At 40.4% G+C, this 19,861-nt stretch overlaps 1 protein-coding gene across 3 annotated transcripts in view; it reads right to left on the bottom strand.

The window, feature by feature from the left end:
* The window catches only part of GUCY2C (guanylate cyclase 2C), a 54,337-nt gene that overhangs the window by 17,091 nt on the left and 17,385 nt on the right, over positions 1 to 19,861 (bottom strand). For all 3 annotated transcript variants that reach the window (XM_027657116.1, XM_027657110.1, XM_027657124.1), the window contains 12 exons: positions 19,679 to 19,800; positions 18,716 to 18,812; positions 15,953 to 16,082; positions 14,628 to 14,763; positions 12,917 to 13,002; positions 12,372 to 12,483; positions 8,215 to 8,296; positions 5,823 to 5,928; positions 5,245 to 5,307; positions 4,607 to 4,678; positions 3,592 to 3,696; positions 2,320 to 2,406 (listed from right to left, as the gene is read on the bottom strand). In XM_027657116.1, the coding sequence (XP_027512917.1) occupies positions 2,320 to 2,406; positions 3,592 to 3,696; positions 4,607 to 4,678; positions 5,245 to 5,307; positions 5,823 to 5,928; positions 8,215 to 8,296; positions 12,372 to 12,483; positions 12,917 to 13,002; positions 14,628 to 14,763; positions 15,953 to 16,082; positions 18,716 to 18,812; positions 19,679 to 19,800 (1,198 nt within the window). The remainder of the gene's footprint in view (positions 1 to 2,319; positions 2,407 to 3,591; positions 3,697 to 4,606; positions 4,679 to 5,244; positions 5,308 to 5,822; positions 5,929 to 8,214; positions 8,297 to 12,371; positions 12,484 to 12,916; positions 13,003 to 14,627; positions 14,764 to 15,952; positions 16,083 to 18,715; positions 18,813 to 19,678; positions 19,801 to 19,861) is intronic.

The raw sequence follows: 19,861 nt of genomic DNA, 5'->3' as shown, positions 1-19,861 counted from the left end.
AGATGTATCTGATAAAATTTTCCTCTTTCCTTACCACTATCCTGTGCACTTACCTGAAAACAAGAAACTGTTAAGAACTCACAGTGTGATTTTCAAAATTTATGACTTTCAGTGCAATACTTCTAAAATACTTGAGCATTCTTGTAACCTCTGCTCTGGAGCTCTGAAGCTTTAATTCTGACTGAGAACCCTTTTCCTGACACAATGCAAGAATATTACAATCCCTTGCACAATATCCTGCAGCAGCCCCTTATTTAATAAATAGTGTTGCAATGACAAGTGTATGCACTAATAACTGCAAGGTTTGATTACTGCAATTCCTTCTTGGCAGACCTTTCATCAGATCTCTTTGGTCACATATAGCCAAATCCATATAGCTACAGGTGATGCCATCAATCCTAGAGACAGCTAAGACAGGAAAAAAAACAAAGAGGGGTGGAAGTAAATGGAGTAGATTCAAGCCTTCTCCTTTGCCCATCCCACCTTCTCTAGTGAACTAGGGACTGCTCTAGGAATAGTCATTACTTGGCTAGTTGTACCAGGGAATACAAATGATCCAGCCTTTGTTCAGAAACAGATGCAGCACTTCTGTGCCAGATGAAGACCAGGCAAAGTACTAGGACTGTTTGGTAAGAGCAGAGTGTAGGAAAGTGGTGGTGTGGAGAGGGAGAAGCATATAAAAAGGCAAAGGAATCACAGGAGCTGGTCACAGGGATTTTAACAGCCTGGAGAGCTGGGGCTGGACTTGAAGAGGATGGATACTGAGATGAGAGGAACCGGAGCTGAAAAGCCACAAAGTGACTTCTGTAAAGAGAGAAGCCATTCAAGTAAAATAGACAAGGTGCCTGGAGCTGTGGTTTGGGAACAGCAATACAAGAATTTCATGGAAGTGTCTAGGTCCCAGAAGCTTCTTAGACCAGTATCAGGTCTAAGAATAGGAGAGGTTGGCAGATTATCCAAACTACAGTAATTTTCCAGATACTCCTGGGTACATACAAGTTTTCAGGAGATTTTGCAAACCATCTCTACTAACATAGCTAATATGGCTCAGGAGCCATTCCAGAGAACAGATGCAGTGTACCAATCCATCCTTAGGTGCTGTGTCCCCTTTACCAATGGTGCAGCAAATGACTGGTTGTGAAGTCTTGGTACCAGTGCAGTCACTGGCATTTGGTCACTCCCTTCAGAGGGACTGGGATTTCTCTCTCCTCATAAATGGAGACAGTACTAGTCCCTATTTGCTAAGTAAACATCTGAAAGTGAACTGAAAAGGGTTAAAAATACCCTGGGTTTTTGATATGCTATGAGGAGGCAGGGAAACTCCACTGCTGCTATTTGAAGTCAAACTTAATGCTGAACGTTAACTGAACTTGAAACTCATTAACAAGGCCAACAAACTCTGGCAATTTGGATTAAGGAGGCTTTAATAAAGCACAAGATTTTCAATATCTCTTTAGAACAGACACAGTGGAGCCATTTATCTTGGAAACTAAATCTGAACTTATGGATGTAGGGAAACAGGAGGACTGTCCAATTAAAAACCAGCAGTAGGAAGAGGAGAGCAGTTGAGCACTAGCCAAAGGACAGAGGTGATTCTTTACATTTATCTGCAGAGGTATAAAGAATTATTATACCCGCAAATTACAAAGGCTTCTTAACTACCAGCTAAACAGTTACAAGTCTCCAGTGTAGAATAGAATTTCTTTACCATGCATATTGATTCTTCCTAGAACAAGGACCTAAAGTGCAAAGATCTGTTGAAAGCTACTGAAAAATAGCCTTGATTTCTATAAAAGACTAATTTCTTCCCTCTCAAACTGCTTGAAATGGATAGCTGTAGTGAGAAACTAGAGTTTCTCACTTTAGTGAAAAAGTCAGGATGGTACATAAACAATTTGTTTAGAAAAAGTTGATCCCATCTCTGGATACAAATAAAAATACTTCTGTCATTTGAAAAAATACAGTTTTGCTTTGTATGCTTTACCTGAGGCCAGAAAGTAGTGTGTTTTGCAGATCTTGTGACTGCCTAAGCCCTACTAATCAGAGCCACTGGTCAACAGATTGTAACCCTCTGATCTTTGGGTCACATTTCTTTGAGGCATGCTTTATTTGTTTATTTATAAAAAGCCCAAAGCCAGCTCTGGCCCCTATTTTCTCCTTCAGTCCGAGAGCCACTGGTTTCTCCTGCCTCATATACTTGTCCCCAGAGGAGAAAAAAGTGGAAGGACATATAGCTCTAGCCAAGAAGGAGAAGACCTTGAGAGCTACACTTCTCAGATGATTGGTTGATTCCCATCACACTGTCAGCAGCCCACTTACCTTGGCAATATCATACATGACGGAGATTTTAAATTCCCAGTCCATGAACGTGACATCAGGATAGGAGATTTTATCATTTAAAACATCCTGTCAAGAGAAGAAAAGTTTTTCGGGGAGAAAACAGAAGATGAGATATGAGTATCCAAATTGCAGAGCCTTTTAACCAGCAACTTTATTTTTTACACGGAGTACATGCACTAGAACAGAAGTCACTCAAAAATAGGGAATATGAAATATAGTTTAAGTTTACATTAGAAAAGTGGGGACTCCAGAAAGGAGGGTTTTGTGCAATTAAAGATAAATTGTGAAATTGTTCTTAAAGCTAAGTCTTTAAGAAAACAAAATAACGGAGACACAAATGGTCAAGGTGTGCAAGAGGAAAGGAGAGGATTTTTCATGTTTTGTGCTCGCAGTCCATTTCCTACCAATTTACTCATGGCCTTATAAGTTCAAAGTAGACTGTTCCTTTATCTTAACCTGCCAGTCACACTATGACCTGACTTTACACTTACACTTACTTTACTGCTAAAAGTAAACTTCCATGAGTATGACACTTTACAAGAAAAGTACTCAGAGAGGGAGCTGTTATTTTGCTGCCTGGCTGTGAGTTTGTTCCAGAGACCTCGCTGCTACAGGAGAGTCTTTGTATGAATGCAGAAGCAGAGACAATATATGCCCACAGAAGAGTTGACGCCACCATCATTTCATGATTAGCACTGAAATAATATTGGTAATAATAAACCATAAGTCTTTTCATAACTTTGCCAGGCATCAATTTACCATTTCTTTTATAAAAAAAATAAAGTGTTGCTGTCCCTTACAACACGGAATTTGCCATAGTTGTCCCTTATTAGTATGGATATATTCTTTTCTCTATCCTTGCACACTCTAGAGGCACTTTGGGGTCCGCAGGGGCATCAGCAGAGACAACAGCTACAACTTGGAAAATGAACATAAAGTTATATCCTATATGCTTCCAGTTGGGGCCACAATACAAATGTTGTTGGTGTGGCCTGGGCAGAGCTCTGCTTGTACTTATCCTTGCCTCCACCTCACCTCATCCTCTCCCGGCTTGAGAACCATCAAATTGACACAGCAACACCTGGGGAAGGCTGGAGAGAACCAAGCAAGGGATAGAAAACTTGGGAGTCAGAAACCTGCCACCACTTGCTCAGTCCATAGCTGCTGCATGAGGGCCAGAGACATAGAGGTGGGGATTTATTTTCTTACTTTGAAAATTGATAATTTTGGGGTTTAAGGAGAATTCTTTACCCGCAGAGAACCTCTTTCGCAGTACTCAATCACCCCAAAGATCATGGTGTCTATCTTCACAGTGCCATAGAACTTGGTCAAATTGTAATAATCAACCTGTAGGAGCTAGAGCAGAAACATTTCATCTGTTTTTAAAAGCAATCATTGTTAATACAGAAACACAGGTCACAGATACTTATGTGACATGGCTTTTTATCTCAGGCCCTGATAAGATGTATGAGGTTCCCTTAAACCAGTGTGTACTAAGGCACTGAGTGAAGTACTTGAAGATGTTTGTTATTCCAGAGCCTTCTGGATTAGGAAGAAAAAAATGGCTGCTGTTGGATACTGCAAGTCAATTCCAGAGCCCCCTGTAATATCCATTATTGCCTCTCAAACCTCCCAGCTGACAAGGACAGAATGTTGAGAATCAGTAAATGAGCAAGTAATAAAAATTTAATTACACTGCATGAAATTATGGACTTTGTCCATTTAAATAGACAACTATAGTTTACTTTGAGGTATTTTTACAGCTTATTGAATTCACAGCATAGCTGTGTTGTGTGAAAAGAAAACCATTCAAAAAAAGATGCAGTACTGCATCCAAATTCATGTCCCATGTTGGAAGACTCTGTATGCACAAGCCAGCAGAGTATTACTTATATTTTAAGAGCTGCACTTGGCATTCAATAATAAGATTTAACTACAACGTTGTGCTATTGATGACTTAGCAGGATATGAGCTAAAAGAGTGCATTGCCTTTTGGAATCAGCTATAAAAATGTATTTAATAAGGCCGTATGACAGCACATGAATTACTTCATTCATCTTCAGCTTCATTGGTATACTATTCAGACTCTGAACTGTTGATGAGATCACACACACAAAGAGAAAGTTCCTCAAACAATATCCTTTGAGGAACTCATTACCCATCCATCTCACAAACATGCACAAGCATATGGCTATTGGAAAGCAATGACTTCACTCATAGTTTCCATCCCATCCTGCTGTGTCCAGTTGCTAATTGTAACAGGTACCTTGTTCAGTTCCATTTTTTGCTTCTCTGAGAAATTACCATCACTGTTTTTGAGATCCTTTAGGATTACCACCTGAAGGAAAAATACCAGTGGGGAAAAAAGTCATAGTTTTAGTACAACAGCAATTCGTCCTTCTTTTCCAAGAAATGTCCATACAAAGAAATACTTCAGAAACACCTGCCTACTGCTTCACTGTTGAAGTTTCAGTTTATCAGCTAATAAGTACTGGAGTTATATTTTCTTCATAGGATTTACTGTTTAGAACTGTCAATTATGCAGATTTTAACTCAACATGAATATACCTCAGGCAGGCAAGCAGCTCTACTGAAAGCATAAGAATTGATATGTAAATGGCTTGTCCTCCCTTAATCTATTAATCTCCGCAGTAGCAAAACGTATCAGATTTTTGGTCCCTGTGTTTCTACTTCTGTGCTCCTGGACTGGGCTGGGTATTCATGGAGTCTAATATTTTGCCTCCTGTCAGGAAGCAAAATACAAACCACCTGATAGGGAATAAATAGCTTATTCCTTCTACAAGATCAAGCCATTTTGCAAGGTCAGAGGAGGTGGAACAACTTCCTCCCAGGAAGAGCATCATAAGGGCAAGGAAGTGATTGTGGACACTGCAGTCAGGTTACCTTCTTGTCATATTTGCCCTGGCGCAGTCTCTGGGTGGTGTCACGTCTCTTATCTTCGTCGATCTGAGAACAAAGAAGAATAATTAACTTGCAATTATCACCTACTCCCCACTTCACAGATCCAGAGAGATTAATAATGTCTGTGTGTGCCACACAGAGAAGCATGAGCCTCTCTCTCTAGGGAGGGCCACTACATGCCACAGAAAGTGTTGGACATCCACGCCACTCCCAGGCCCTCTGCCTGCTGCTTTCATGCTCTTGGACATTACAGAGGCATAACAAAGCACAGGGAAATCATTTGTAACAGAGAAAGACTGGAAATCAATACCCCTCCATTCCCCCATCACAAAATGAGCTTTACTGACAGGAACAGGTATATTCTATCAGGGAGCAATAGATGGGGAATAATCTTTTTCTTCAATATAGCAAGCGAGGGTTGAAAAAAAAATAAATTAACGGATCCTAGTTCTACCAGAGCCAGAGTCTGCACTGTAGTCAGAGCTTCTAAACACCCCAGCACTGATGGTCTCTAGCAGACAGAATCCAAGACCCAGCTTTGGGCACTGTGCTTCTCTTACCTTCAGACTAACATGACTTGTCTCACTGGTCTCCAGAGGCAAGATTTCCTCAGGTGGTATATGGGACCATTTCTTCCACCGGCGTTCATTGTCTCTCCTGTACTTCCTGAAAAACCAGGGAAGTCTTTCAGAATATCCTCCCAATGAACCAAAATCCACAACAGGAGACTGGGACAGGGAAGCTTCTAGTGTCAGGATGACACAGGAATGGTTTGTTAGGTTGACAGTGCTTGAGCACAAGCCCTCTGGCTCTCACACAGTTTTCCAGTTTGAGGATAATCTTAATTCCCCTAGCTTTGGGAAAGCCGAAATGCTCATTCAGTTCTGCAGCAGAGAAACAGAACAGATTTAGCAGAACAACTGCTGCAATTGCCAGTCTCAGGGGCGGTCAGCACAATTTAAAGCACAAAGAGCCATCTGGATTTTATATAGTTTTCTCCTCCATGTTATTGAATGTACTTGGAATAGAGGTCCCACAAAGAAATGCAAGCCAAAGGCAGTCCTGGCATCAACAGTGGATAGTAAGAACCTGTGTGAATACAATGCCAGGAGAGGAAGTAACAATGGTGTTGAGATGAGATGCCTTTTTGTGGATGTCCCTTGTATTCTGCACATTTTGTAAAAATGAGGGAAGAGCCCTTGGAACAGGGAGAAAGAAACTGCTGTCCTTCCTGCAGAAATTCAGAGCAGGCACTGTCTTTTCTTAGAGAAGTAGAGAAAAGCTGCAAGAAGACTAGTGCTCATCAAATTACCCACTTACTCATGCAAGTCCCTTCTTTACTAAAACCCAAGAACTGACTGGAGAGTCTGCAGAGAAATCCTAATGCACTGATGACAACTGGCAAATGCTCCAAATGGGAGAACCCATACTGTTGCCTAATAACATTCCCTTTTCCAATATCTTTTTAGCATATATTTGCACAAGAAAAAGAAGACCAATAATTTCTCAGTTCTATCTTGTAAGGTGTGTGTGTCACCAGGATGTACTGCAATTCAAACTGGTATCAGCTGGTGATTAAGAACATACAAAACTGAATTAAAATCTACTAGGCCTAATATTTAGTTATATGTTTTTCAGGACTTTGCCTTCTTACTTTGCAGTCAGAACTACACAGGTAGTTGTGGGATAGTTCGAGTGTCCTAGAAAATTGAGAGATAAAGAAGGAATAATGAGGCATTTTGCCAGTTTTCATAGCTGAGTTTCTCTTCTCTTTTGCTTGTTAGGGGACAATCTTTGGTAGCAATTATAGTTGAGAAGTTTACTATTGTTTTGACACTAAGAGGGCAAGCTTTATTCTAAAAAAATTCCCAGAAATCTCTTCTATATTTGATGCCTGGGAATATTGCAATGATGTGTATACAATAATAATCTAATAATCTAAACAGAATCTTTAGATTTTATGCATCTGCAAATGTGGAAAAGTACAGAATCTTTTACAAGTCCATATTGTCAAGACAAATGTTTATTTATTTTCATAGCCATTTCAAACTTTACCTGTTTAAAGCGTTAGTGCTTAGATGTGGCAATGATTAGCTCCTTCATTTCTTGAGTAAAACTGGATGTGTAAGAGTTATATATCTTCATCTTTGATTTTTTCCTTGCTTTAGTTAGCAAGACGGATTGGTCTACTCAAAACAAGAGAGCCTGGGTAGCATCTGTTTCTAATCAACTTTCCTTAAGACCTGATTTTCTTGCTTTTTCTGAAGTTCTCTGATATATAACAAAGATATAGACTGAAAACAGATGCACAGATAAGACAATTTTTTAAAGATTAAAAAAACCCATATACTTTGGAAATAGGGTGGGATTTCTTCCATCAAAAGGAGATATCACTGATTTCTATTTCTGCTTTTCCCATCATGATAAAGCTAGACTGTGTTATATTCATGAAATTCTAAGCTGTTAGAAGAATTGTTATGCAAGGAGTTGGACTGAGTCAAAGGAATAGATCCTTGCAATGAAAACACCAAAACCTCATGGTGTTTTGACTTCTACAGTGACTCAAGAAAAATACTTCCTTCTAGACTGAACTTTTATGTCACCAATAGGATAAAAAACCAAAGTGAACCCCAAGAAAGCAAAAGATGGGCAGTAAAGTGGAAAAAGTCTGAAGACTGGTCTGAGACACATGTTTCTGTGTATAGGAATCAGAGATTTTTAGCACATGCAAGAACACTGAGCCTTGCTGCACCTTCTCCCTTCATTATTAACCTGTCATAACAACGCTACAGATGCAAGCACTACTTGGCATATACTAAAGAGTTCACACTGAGGGCAACCACGCAGGTATGTAAGGTAAGATAATGAATGGCTCTTGGAGAGATCAAAGCCATTGCCCTAGGAGGAAAACTGTTCAAGGACAAACAAACAGAAAGACAAAGGGGTTGGTACCTTAGAATCACCAAAGAGATGATCAGAACCAAAATCACAATTCCTGTGAGTGTAAATACAGCAATAGTCAAGACGTGGGGGCCTGCAGAAAAGAAAAATTGAGAAATAAACAACTTGACAGAGGATAATGAAAAACAATATTGTGCTTAAGAAATTACCCTCACTCACACATGCAAGTCACAGTAGCTGACCAGGGATAATTTCTGGCCACATCCAAATTGAGAGGCTTTGGTAAAGTCCAGCACTGCCTAGAGGTGGCATGCACCTGCCTCTTTCAATGCAGGATGAAGCATGACCCAGAGCAGTGCAGTCTTAAATCCCCACCTGAGGCATGGGCACTCTGTAGGGACACCCAGGCGGGAGGTGAATTCAACAGCGCTAAATCTCACCTCTGCTCAGCAGCAGTTTCCAGGTGTTCTCCTTTTTAAAAACAATCTAGGACAGTCCAGAAATAAAGCTGACTTCTCCTAGTAACTACATTTTTAAAATGAAGTAACCAAATTTCTCCTTGTAATAACTTTGTAAGAGTGGATGGTGGAGGCAACCCTTGTGAGATATCTCTGTGAGGTAGAGATGTAGATGGGATAAGCAGATGGCTATTTGAAATCAGTCATTGTTTTCCTCCAGCATAACCAGGGCTTAATGCAAAATAGGGTCCTCACTGACTCCTTTGGATAAGGCTTTCTCTGAAATGGGGAACAAGTGTTCGATCCTTTTATCAAGGTTGTTTAGTGATGACTTTCTGATTCAGTCCTGCTGGGTACCCATCCAATGAACTATTGGCAGTGAATTTTCCACAACTACCCATAGCTTCGTCACCATGTGTCTTTACTGATATAATTTGCTTCAGGATGGGATACACCTGAAGCTTCAACCCAGAATTTGAGCTGATACAGGGTAAAGCCACTTATGGATTTGAGAGGCATTTTTCACACGAATTTGTTATCCAAGAAGAGGTAAGGAAGGAAATCATGATACAGCTTTTAACATACACAGACTTTTCAACATTTCACACTTGGGTTTTCCCCTTATTAATGCAGTTGTTTAAAGTAATTCTGTAGTTGTAGACAGAGCTTTGGAGACTGTGGACTCATTTCTAAACCCTTCTGTAGACACTTTGTTGAGATGACAAAGTGCAACTGAGCGCTGTAGTCTTCAGTAGGAAATTAATGTGGTATAGAGGAAAATTATTATGGTGGCAGCGCAAAGCTTTTCAAGTGTCCTTGGAAGCTGCCAGGTGACAAACAATTTGAAAATCTTGTTGTCCAGGAATCTGAGGACTTAGACCCAAAAACCACAGAGCACATGAGGGTTCTAAACCTGAGCAAGCAGGCAAGACAAACAAGGCTGGGAGCTGACTTTTTAAGGTTGTAATTTTCATTGTCTTAATGTAGAAAAGTGAGGTGAAGCCTGTCTTTTGTCTGTTCTTGGAGCTCAGGGGTACTGGGAAGGAAAGTTGGTGGCTACCAACTTCCTTTGAAGAGTAACAGGCCATTAGTGCAGAGCTGCAGTTGGTGGTCACACATCTAGAGTGTACCTTCTCTTATTGAGCAACTCTCTTAGGCAAAGAAGGCAGAGCAGAACCCTGTTTTGCAGATTGACATGTTGGTTATGGATAGTAAAAGAGCGAGTTACTCAGCCTTACTGAGGCTAACACAATTCTGTCTGTGCCCAGAAACAGAAATAAAAGCACACAAAAAAATTACTACATAAATAAAAACCAAAATTACATACACTAGCTGCCTTCAGAATCAGGCAGCAACTGAGGAAGGGTTTTCAACATACCAATTTAAGTGTCTGTATCTGACACAGAATTCAGTTTATTAACTTCTCTGGATTTTGGATCCAGCTTTCTCTGTGTTCATCCCAGCATCAGTCTCAGGTTCTCCTAGGAATTTAGTATTAGTCTGATCCTCTCTGTTGAAAACCATCAGTACTACTCTTTTAGTTTGCAAGGAAGGGTGTTAAGTCACTGCTATAAAATGACAGATACATGAGAATGTGCAAAGCCATTTTGTACGAATTCTGTAAAACTTAAGGTTTGTGAATCGTGGCTTGCAGCTTAACAATGAGCAGTTTGTAGTTTCCCATGAAAGCGCTATGGGACCGTCATTTCCCTTTCCTGAGGCTCTGCTACCACCTCCTGGCTCTTAGTATTACAACACGCAGACAGAGAGTCACAAATTACCTGATCCTCTGAAACCAGAAACGTTTGTGTATTCAAGGCTAATTTTATCCAAGTTTAGAGTGAGGGCTAAAACTCTCTGAATAATGGGAAAACGTGGATGAAGCTCCTTTGTTTATCACGGGATACCAGGAGGAAGGTAGGCAGCAGAACTAGTTCAGCTGTTCTCAGTTACAGCTTAGGAAGGAGCAGGGCTCTGGTTGCTCTGTTTGTTCACCTCCCTGGAGGAAAAAACACATTTCTGATTGGAAAGTTTTGACTGGCTTTGGCAAGTTTAAAGTGATTACTTCAACTTTGGCCATCTTCTTTTGGGGGAATATATTTATTTAAAATCACACTGAAGAAAGGTTTATTTTTTAAAAATGTGAATCAAATCAAAATAATCAAGTGCCTGTGGGAGGAAGTTTTACTTTAGTTTAGTATGGCTTGGCCACAGTGCTTCATTAAGCACTGGATGTTAAACTACTGGTTTGTAGACACTGGCTTTCTGCAATTCCCACTTTTTTTGTCCTTGTGCAGCAGCTTCAAACAAGAACATACTGAAGAAAATATTTGAAAGATATGAAAATCCACTGACAAGACAGCATTTTGTGGGCCCCAAGGGATGGATGGGAATAGGACTGGAGTCAGAAAGCCCATTCCTCAGGGACCTGATGCAGGGAGACCCTGTGGCTGACTTGTGCAGTGTTGCTATCTCTGCACAGGCAGGACTCATGGTCATACCAAGGGAGATCAGAGATTTGACCAGAGATGAAAAATGAAAGCTCCAGTGAACTCCCTCTGCTCTTCCCAGAACTGTCTAACTGGAGTCTTATCAGAGCTGCTGCCTTTTCCTGGTAGCTCCCGTGCATCCCTGCCAATAAACCACTATTCCTGCTTTTCTTAGAAGGGGTAAGACCTAATTTGAGGGTGTCTGATTTACTTTACTGAGGAATAAAAATGTTTGAATCCATTTACCACTTTACTGTGAATGGACTCATAGTTAGCAGAAGGTGTTTGTTTCTCCAGTTATGCTTTGCCTATTCCCTAATGAAGGTATGCAGTACAGCAAAATAATGGGAGGCCTTTAGCAGAGACCTTTAACAGCAGCATCTTTGGATTCTCACTGATGCAAATGACTCACATGAACACTAATCCACTGTGTACTAACTCTTGCAACCACTGCCACTGCAATAATTTTTATTCTGCAAATCACACTCTGAAACATATGCCCTTCCATTGCCAATCACCATGTGGCAGCAGTCTTAAAGGGGAAAAAAAATCTCAGTCTGATCAGACTGATAAGGCTGTACCCTACCGTGCTGAATAACAAGGGCCTTCATCCCTTCTATTCAACTGTCACCAAAAACTCAAAAGAAAAGGAAGTGGTGATTTCTGGGATTGCGGATTTAAAGTTTGGGTGTAGATAGAGCCATGATTCTATGATAACCATAGTTTCCCATTGTCTTTCTGCAAAGAATCAGCTATTCTCAGAGACTCCTCCAGAGATGCACCCTGAATTTGCACAGTGCTGTATCCTCTCCCCAGCTCCCTACAGCAAGGATAAAGGTGCAAGCAGAAGCCACCATGCTCCATCAGTGATGCAGAAATGTAGAGTCAGATAACTCATCATGACCTTAATTCTGCTGCCTTTCCTGAACAGTCTTTCAAGCAATTCACATCACCACCATCTTCTAGTGAAGATTATTTGCACAGGGGTGACCTCTTCTGAAACATCCCATGGTATTCCCCACAATCACTGGTACAGTAAAGAATCTATGAGAGACTTAGTAGCAGTGCCTAAACAGAAAGGAAGGTTTAGAACTGGGCTGGATGCAGAGACCATGGAGCGATGGGGCAGGAGAAGGAAAGATGCTGTTCTGCACCCATCTCCTGGTGTCACTGTCTGGGGGCAGTGTGAAGGTAACATACTGGATTGCACAGCAGGTGGATCCTGTCTTCAAAGTAGAGGCAGATTTAATGGGTATCTCACCAGTGCCTGGAGTATCACTGGGCAGCTTGTGGTTCTTCCAGATAAAATCCGGACTGTTAATCGCCGTGTATGTCTCGTTGTTGTGAGTGTTGAAATACAGAAGAGGTTTGAACTATGGATGTAGGAGAGAAGAAATGCAGTCAGTAGCTGTGCTGTCCCTCTTTTGTCCCTTGCTTCAGACTACCCTTACTAAATGTATTACCCAAACTCAAAGTAATTCTTGCTCTTTCTTCTACACTGGTGCATTTCTCAGCATAGCCATATGTTCGGCTGCCATATTCTTCCTCATTCCTCCCCTCTCTCTGAAAATAAATCTACCAATCCCAGAAAATACCAGCTGCACTTCACTTACTGAATCACCAGATGACATCAATCCTGTCACTCTCCAGCACATCTCGCATGACCCCCTTCTGGCATGCACAGCATGCCTTGGCACTCCACCACTCCTGCTGTAGTTATTTTCATCATTCTTATGCAATAGTACACGACATTTTGTTTCTCTTTTCATATATAAGGTCAAACAGTTGCTCCCTGGACATACATACATGCTTTGCAGTTGGTGATGTGTACAGGAGGGTCAGATTGGTATCAATGTCTCCAAATTCATCTAGAGTCACAGGACCCAGTAGACCTGCAGACACAAGGAATTAGTCAGAGAGCTTGTGTTCTCAGAAACACAAATGGGGCATGGAGGATGGGATAAAAAAGGATTCTGATATTCAAGATATTTTTCTTCTTCATATATAGTCTAGAATATGTGTCAACTCAGTGTGGCACTACCACACTACATTTTCTCTACAAAATTCAATAAAATGTGTTGAACTGACTGCACTGAAGAGGAAAGTCTCCCTCTAGCTATAGGAAAATGTATTTGTCAGGTTTCTTTAGCATAACAAGAATGTCAGACTAATCTCCCTTGAAGGGACCATTTTAGAAGTGAGAAAGGAAATAGTCTGTTTCCACCTGCAGTTTGAATCTGTCAGCAAGAAAGAAAGTACAAGGACACTTTCATTCCCCTTAGTCTTTTGAAAACTACTTGTTTGGCTCTAATAATACCATTTTAACCAGGTTCCCAAGTCCCTCAGCACAGCTTGATTTTGCTCCCATGAAGTTGGTTGTCTCAACAGGAGCACAAGCATAGCCAATACCCACCACTCCTGAAAGTCTCACCTTCATTTTCCCCCTTCTTTTTTACAGGAACGTCTTTTTGATCAGCTTCAGATTGCTCTTTTGCTGCTGTTGTTCTTTTATTTTTCCTGAAGTTCAGTGTCATCATTATTTTAGTTCAGGAATTACCTTCTCCCTTTTCACCTCAAAAACTGATGCTAAGTTTTTCATGGTCCACCTTTTTAATACCAAAATAATTATTGTATGAAATCACTACTATCAGCCTCCATCACAAGAAAGAATGAGGGTGATTCAACACCTCTCACTTCTAGGATTTTTTTTTTTTTTTAACTAAACTAATAAATAATGAAGAGTGTTACAGTGCAGTATTTCAGATGAGTAAAAAAGTTTGTGCAATTTAACTTTCACATTTAGAGTTAAACTGAAGAGATAAGTTTACTGATACTCAAAAAGGGATGCTGTCTCCAGGAGGAGTTAGTAAACCATATTTTGCTAGGTATGGGATACCATGATTAAAACAAAGATAAGCCCAAAACCTGTTAGGCCCTCTTAGAAAAATTTGAGAAACTTCTACACATGTGTTTGCTGAACGTAGGTGAGATATAAACACAAAACTTTGAGTCATCATTTAGGTACAGATCTCTGATGTGAAGCAATAGCTGGGACTATACTCCCAGAGAGGTAATGTTGTCACTTCTTTGTGTAAGTCTTCCCTCTGCCTTTTTCTAATGATTGGATTCTGTGATTTTAAGCCCATGGCCTGCAAAATAAAAGCCCACTGGTGCTAGACAACCTGTGAGAGGAACAAGAAACTTGACTAAGAAGAGCCAAATCATCGCCAGCCTGGTGCTGGCCTACCCTCACATGCAGGTACCCAGGCCTACATGGCTTTGTAAACTGCAAAAGGTTGAAACTACTTCATTAAAGCTCAGCTAAGTGACTTCCAAGTAATTTTGAACATCAAATACTGAAGATAACATCCTTGTAAAAATTAAATAAAAAGAAAAAACTCATTGAAGGGCTTGGACTTGTTTAGTGTAGAAATGACTTATCTTAGGAGTGTTTAACCCCAAATTTCTTTCCCCTCATCAATTTAATGAACCCTGCACAGGACTGCACTTATTTTACCTTCAAAAGTGGTATCTCGGAATTCATTGATTAAACTGAGAGGTGACACTGGGCTCTGGGAGACAATAAATTTCTTGAGAGTATGCCCAAACAGCAAGACTGCATTAGAATAGCCAACAAGAAAGTCATCTTCCATCTAGAACAAAGGAAAAAGAAAAACGGCAGTTTGGGAGTTCATGATTCTGCCTTAAAGCTACAATAACTTTGGTTGTCTGTGTTTGGCAGAAGCTCCAGCATGGAAGACAAGAATCTGCTGAAACTGTGGGAGTACATGGCCAATGCCACATCAGTGTTCTCACTTGGAAAAATAAAGGTAAACATAATATATGTTTGGTGTGTAAAGACAGGGAGGTCATGAAAACTTACAAGAGATGAACATAAAGTTTTGGCATGCTGATCCTGGTGCAAAGGATTCAAGAAATCCTACACTCTAGGTTCTTGACAGGTCTGCTCTGCTCAGTGTGTCCCAAAGATCCTGGCTTTGGATTAGACTTTCTGTGCAGATAATTTGGTGCAGTGCCAGCAAGTCTGGGCTTCCAGATGGCCACAGCTAAGGGGCAAGGAGCTGTGCCAGATTTTCAGCAGCCTGCCACAGAGCTGGCACCCAAAAAGCATTGAGCCCAGGCTGGGGGATCTAGAAGCCATGTAAATCCAGCCAGAAGCTTAAGGCTGCCTGCTGAAGAGCTGGAGCTCAAAGCCACAAATCCTGGGAGGAACTCTACATGAAGGGCCTGGTTCCTAGGCAGATGGCAAGGAGTATCAGTTTCACTAAGCAGATACAGCATTTCCACAGTTTCTGCTTTTCTGGAAATTAAAAAAAAATACATATTTCCAACAGAAAAAAAAGTTCCTGTTTATGAAGTTTATCTGGAAAGCCCCTGGACGGAAACTGCAATGGTTGTCACCTCTTAGACATATCTGCACAAAAAAATCAGTGAACAGTTACTAGTTCTGAACTTTCAATCCTCACATCTCAATTACATATATAGAACTTTCTTAAGTGATGCCTGTAAGATTGTCAGTCACTCAGAAGTGGAGTTGGAAAGCCATGTACCTATAAGTCTCCCTCATGCCCTGTGAATATGACACTTGAAGACCAAATTAAAAGCTTGAGTTGAATTTCACAAAGTAGGAACATGACAACCTGCATGTTTGCCTTACAATACTATATTTTTACATCATAACATCAGGACAAAATGTCATCCTGCAATACTGTAAGAAAACACCAGCATGGAAGCATGACAGGGGATTTTTAGGTTTCATTTCCTAGTACATGAACATGAATGAACTGAATGCAATAATCAGATATAAAATAGTGTAGTTACCAGGGTGTTGTCCTCACACTCTGTGTAGTCTCTAATTACAGTATTGTTGCTGTAATTAGCTGGTGACTGAGTCAGGACAAGTACATTCTGCATGTAGTCAGCTGAGCTGTTCTTCCTGAAGTACGTGCTACTACAAAGCAAAGCACAAGAACACCATGAACACTCAACAACAGGGCCAGTGGTATCCACGACAGAATCACTCACCTCTTCCCAATGGCACTGTTATTTAACAGGTTAAAACAGTAATTCAAAAAATAAAATTTCATCATGCATACAACTCTTTATATTGCTTATTCCCTAATGCCAGCTTTTGTGCTTAAATATATTAAAAGGTAATATTAAAGAGATCGGGCAATCTTAAACTCAAGGGTTGCAGGAAATTATTGTTATTATTGTAACTGTTTGGTTTCTGCCCTGTTTATTTCCTCTTTTTTTTTAAGCAGAATTTATATATATTAAAACTTAATCTCTTCTTGGAATCCACAATACTGCAATCATAGTTTCTTCATGTTACTATGCCTGTTTCTGACCTCTTCTGCACTTTTTTGCATGTTCCTCTAATTCTGATATTTAACAGGAGGGCATGAAACATTCAGAGAAGTGCAGAGAGCAGCTTATTGATTTATTTGTTTAATTCAGTGAGATAGGAAAATCAGAGGAAACTGTGTGAACTTGAAAACTATGCTAGAGCAAGCAGAAGATGTAGCTTTCAGGCATCTTTGGTTTCATCACCTTGAGCTGCCATCTGGAAGTGCTTCACAAACTGGCCACCACTGGACTCACGTATTAAGGAGGAATTTAGCAATAGATATTAGTGTCACATGGCAGCAACTGGAATTGCTATAGCTAGATCCATAAAAAGAACATAATTGTATGAGCCTTCTCTCATTATTCATGTTTGATCATCCTTTTATTTTTTCAGTCAATACTGTATTAAGACTTTTTGGAGACCACAGGCTTTGCTCCATGATCATCTAACGGGATTTTGACTCCAGAGCCCCATCCTTGCCTTTCCATCAACCTTCTGACTTTTACATTGTACTTTTCACCCTAAAGAATTTCAAAGTGTTTTTCATCCAGACTTGGACTAAACTAGCCAGCTGAAAAGGACACTTCATTAGACTCCACTAGGTTGGATAATCCTACAGCATCCCACCTTTCCCGAGGGCAGCTTAAAGACTGTGTTTATGTGCTGGCTGCTAGATGGCTCAAAACTGAAGAAAATTTAAATCTATCACTGTCAGAGGGATGTCACTCCTGGAGAAGCACAGGACTTTGCCTGCTCTCTCATCTACAGCTTGAGTATTCATCCAGCACATGCCTGTATTTTGTCTGTTTTAAGAAAAATAACATGATTTGAGATACTCAGCAAAATCAAGAGTATGTAGCAAATTTAAGGAGGGCAGCATATAAAACAGGCTGAGGTGGCTGGGTAGTATCAGAAAGATGCGTATCACAGCAGAGAAGCCCCTAATCTCCCTTACCTAATGCAACAATTATATATGCAACACTAGTAAGTTAAAGCACTCACATACAGAGTCCCTATTGTGCATTTGCAAAGAAACAGGAATTGTGGCCAGTTGACTCAAAAAAAGCAAGTGGGGATTCCTAGAGCCTGGATAAAATGGTGGAATGCCTAAAGCTTTTAGACATACTTCTGAAAAACATATATGGTGAACCTCAAAGTGTACAGGACAGAGAAGATTCTATTAGAACCTGAACCGCAGGATCCAGTTTGGACCCAAAGGTTAAGTATCTGAAGTCATTAATTCAAAGTTCCTCAGCCCTGACTTGTCAAGGTCAGCTTTAGACATGAGAGCTGGGAAGTCCCACAGGCCCTAGAGGTTCCTGGATTCTTTTTGCTACACCAACAGTGAAATAATTAAAATCAAGACATGAGCACATACAGTTGCCTTGTTATCATCCATCCATTACACTGCCAGCACAGTCCCAGGCATGTTTTTGGTCTGGGCCAATTAACTTTCTCCCAGAGTGTGATTTGCTATGGCAACTGGAGGCATATCCAAAACACCCAGTTTGGACATCTACACATAGCTATACAGATATGAGCTGTGCTGTGTCACTTAGGCTTAAGGCCAAAGATCAGCTCTTGGTTCTCATATACAGCCAAAGCTTTTGAGGCTACCATTGATAAGGCAAGTTTATGTCAGTCCTCGTCTACAAAGATTTCTGTAGCAATGTAAAGAGGAACAACAACAGAAAACTTAGGTTGTATACTAAGAAACTTCTCTGAAAAGATAGATTTATGTACTTATAAAGATGCTGAAGAGATGGTTATAAAGTGCAAGAGTTATAAAGTGGAAAAACAGTTGTATCTGTCTTTTAAATAATTTAAAAATTGAACAAATGGAGCATAGAAAAATCTGTAAATCATATTTTCATAGTTTTCTGGTTGGGCAGAGTATATGAAAAACGTACAGTTTCTCATATAAACAGCTTATCACCATTCTGACTTTGGACTCTGCTTCTCTCATGGCTTCCTACACTGAGGAACTACCCCAACCTGCTCTGTCACTGCCTTAGAAAAATATTCCATGAAATACAGGGGATGTTGTAGAGGATGTGCCATGAAGTAAATACTAAGCAGCTTAGATAATGCCAAGACCTGAGGAAATATGGCAATAAAGCACAATTTGTGAAAGAGCATTTCTTCAACAAAACAGTTCCACTCAGACTATTTCCGTTATCTGTATCCATCAGCAAACTGCAGAGAAAAGAGGAAAAGCAAAGGTGATACTTTACTTGAAGACATCTATCAGGATGATAACAATGTCATTATCCACTTTCCCCGTCCCTAGGTCTGTCCTGACATCCTCTGGAGAGCCACACATGATGATCACTACAGATTGGGAAAAAATGGAAACAGATTGGTGAGAGGTACAGACAAGGAGAGGATATTTGCCTGCTCCCCCATGTTTGAGTAGCAGGCAGTAGAGCAATTCTGGGCTAAGGAACATTATCTGTCCTGTGCTGTGATGGGATGCAGGCACAGAGCTACAGCCTCTCTGCAGTAAGACCAGGATATTTGACGGTAAGTAGTAAAAGGCGCCTCAACACCTACAACATTTTCTGTCTGACTGCACCAGAGCATTACTATTATCTCACTGAAGTAAGCATTAGTTCTGATGCAATATGGACTACTGATATGGACATTCTAGGTTAAATGGCATTCAAGTAATGGTTTCATTAGCCTGCTTACTCTCACACTCATTTGGCCTGCTGATGCCAGGTGTTCAGTCTAAGAGAACATGAGGTATTTATTGATCTGTTTTTCTAGTTTAGATCAGTCATTTCCAGAATAAGTGCCCCTTGATGGCAAAATGAGGCCCATATATGTACCAGGGCTGCAAACACATGAATGATAGACAGGTTATAGTATCTATATTCTTCTAGTATTTAAAACCCTTCTTAGGTGAACCTGTGATTCCTGGATTTCTGAATCTTTCACAAAAAGGAGCTTGTGTCTACATGGGATAATCCACCCCAGAAGCTCTCTGGAACCAGGATATTCCCCCATATTTTATGGGGGTGGAGAGAGGAACCTAGGAATGTTGTGCCATTTTATGTTTATATCCATATAAAATGGTATATCAGTGTTTCCACCATGTCTGGTGAAAGGCTATTCCTAAAACCTAACTAAGGGGTAGGTTTGATTTCCTGGGAAAAGCAACCTACTTGCAAGGACAGTGCACCGTCAGCCCTTACCATTGCTTTTCCGGTTTGGATTTTTCACAGCTCTTTTCAGCTGCTCTGGAGTCCTTAAAATATCCTTGAACTTCAGTTTTTCGGAGAACTCTGTGATTCCAGCATCTAAAGCATTCATGTACCTGACACAAGGGAGCAAAGATATTGTCAGAAAATTGCTAACTTCTCACATTCTCCTAAATC

This window comes from Corapipo altera, unplaced genomic scaffold (assembly GCF_003945725.1).
Source record: "Corapipo altera isolate COAL_440 unplaced genomic scaffold, ASM394572v1 1, whole genome shotgun sequence".
NCBI lineage: Eukaryota > Metazoa > Chordata > Aves > Passeriformes > Pipridae > Corapipo > Corapipo altera.
This window is presented reverse-complemented; position numbering and strand designations above follow the sequence as displayed.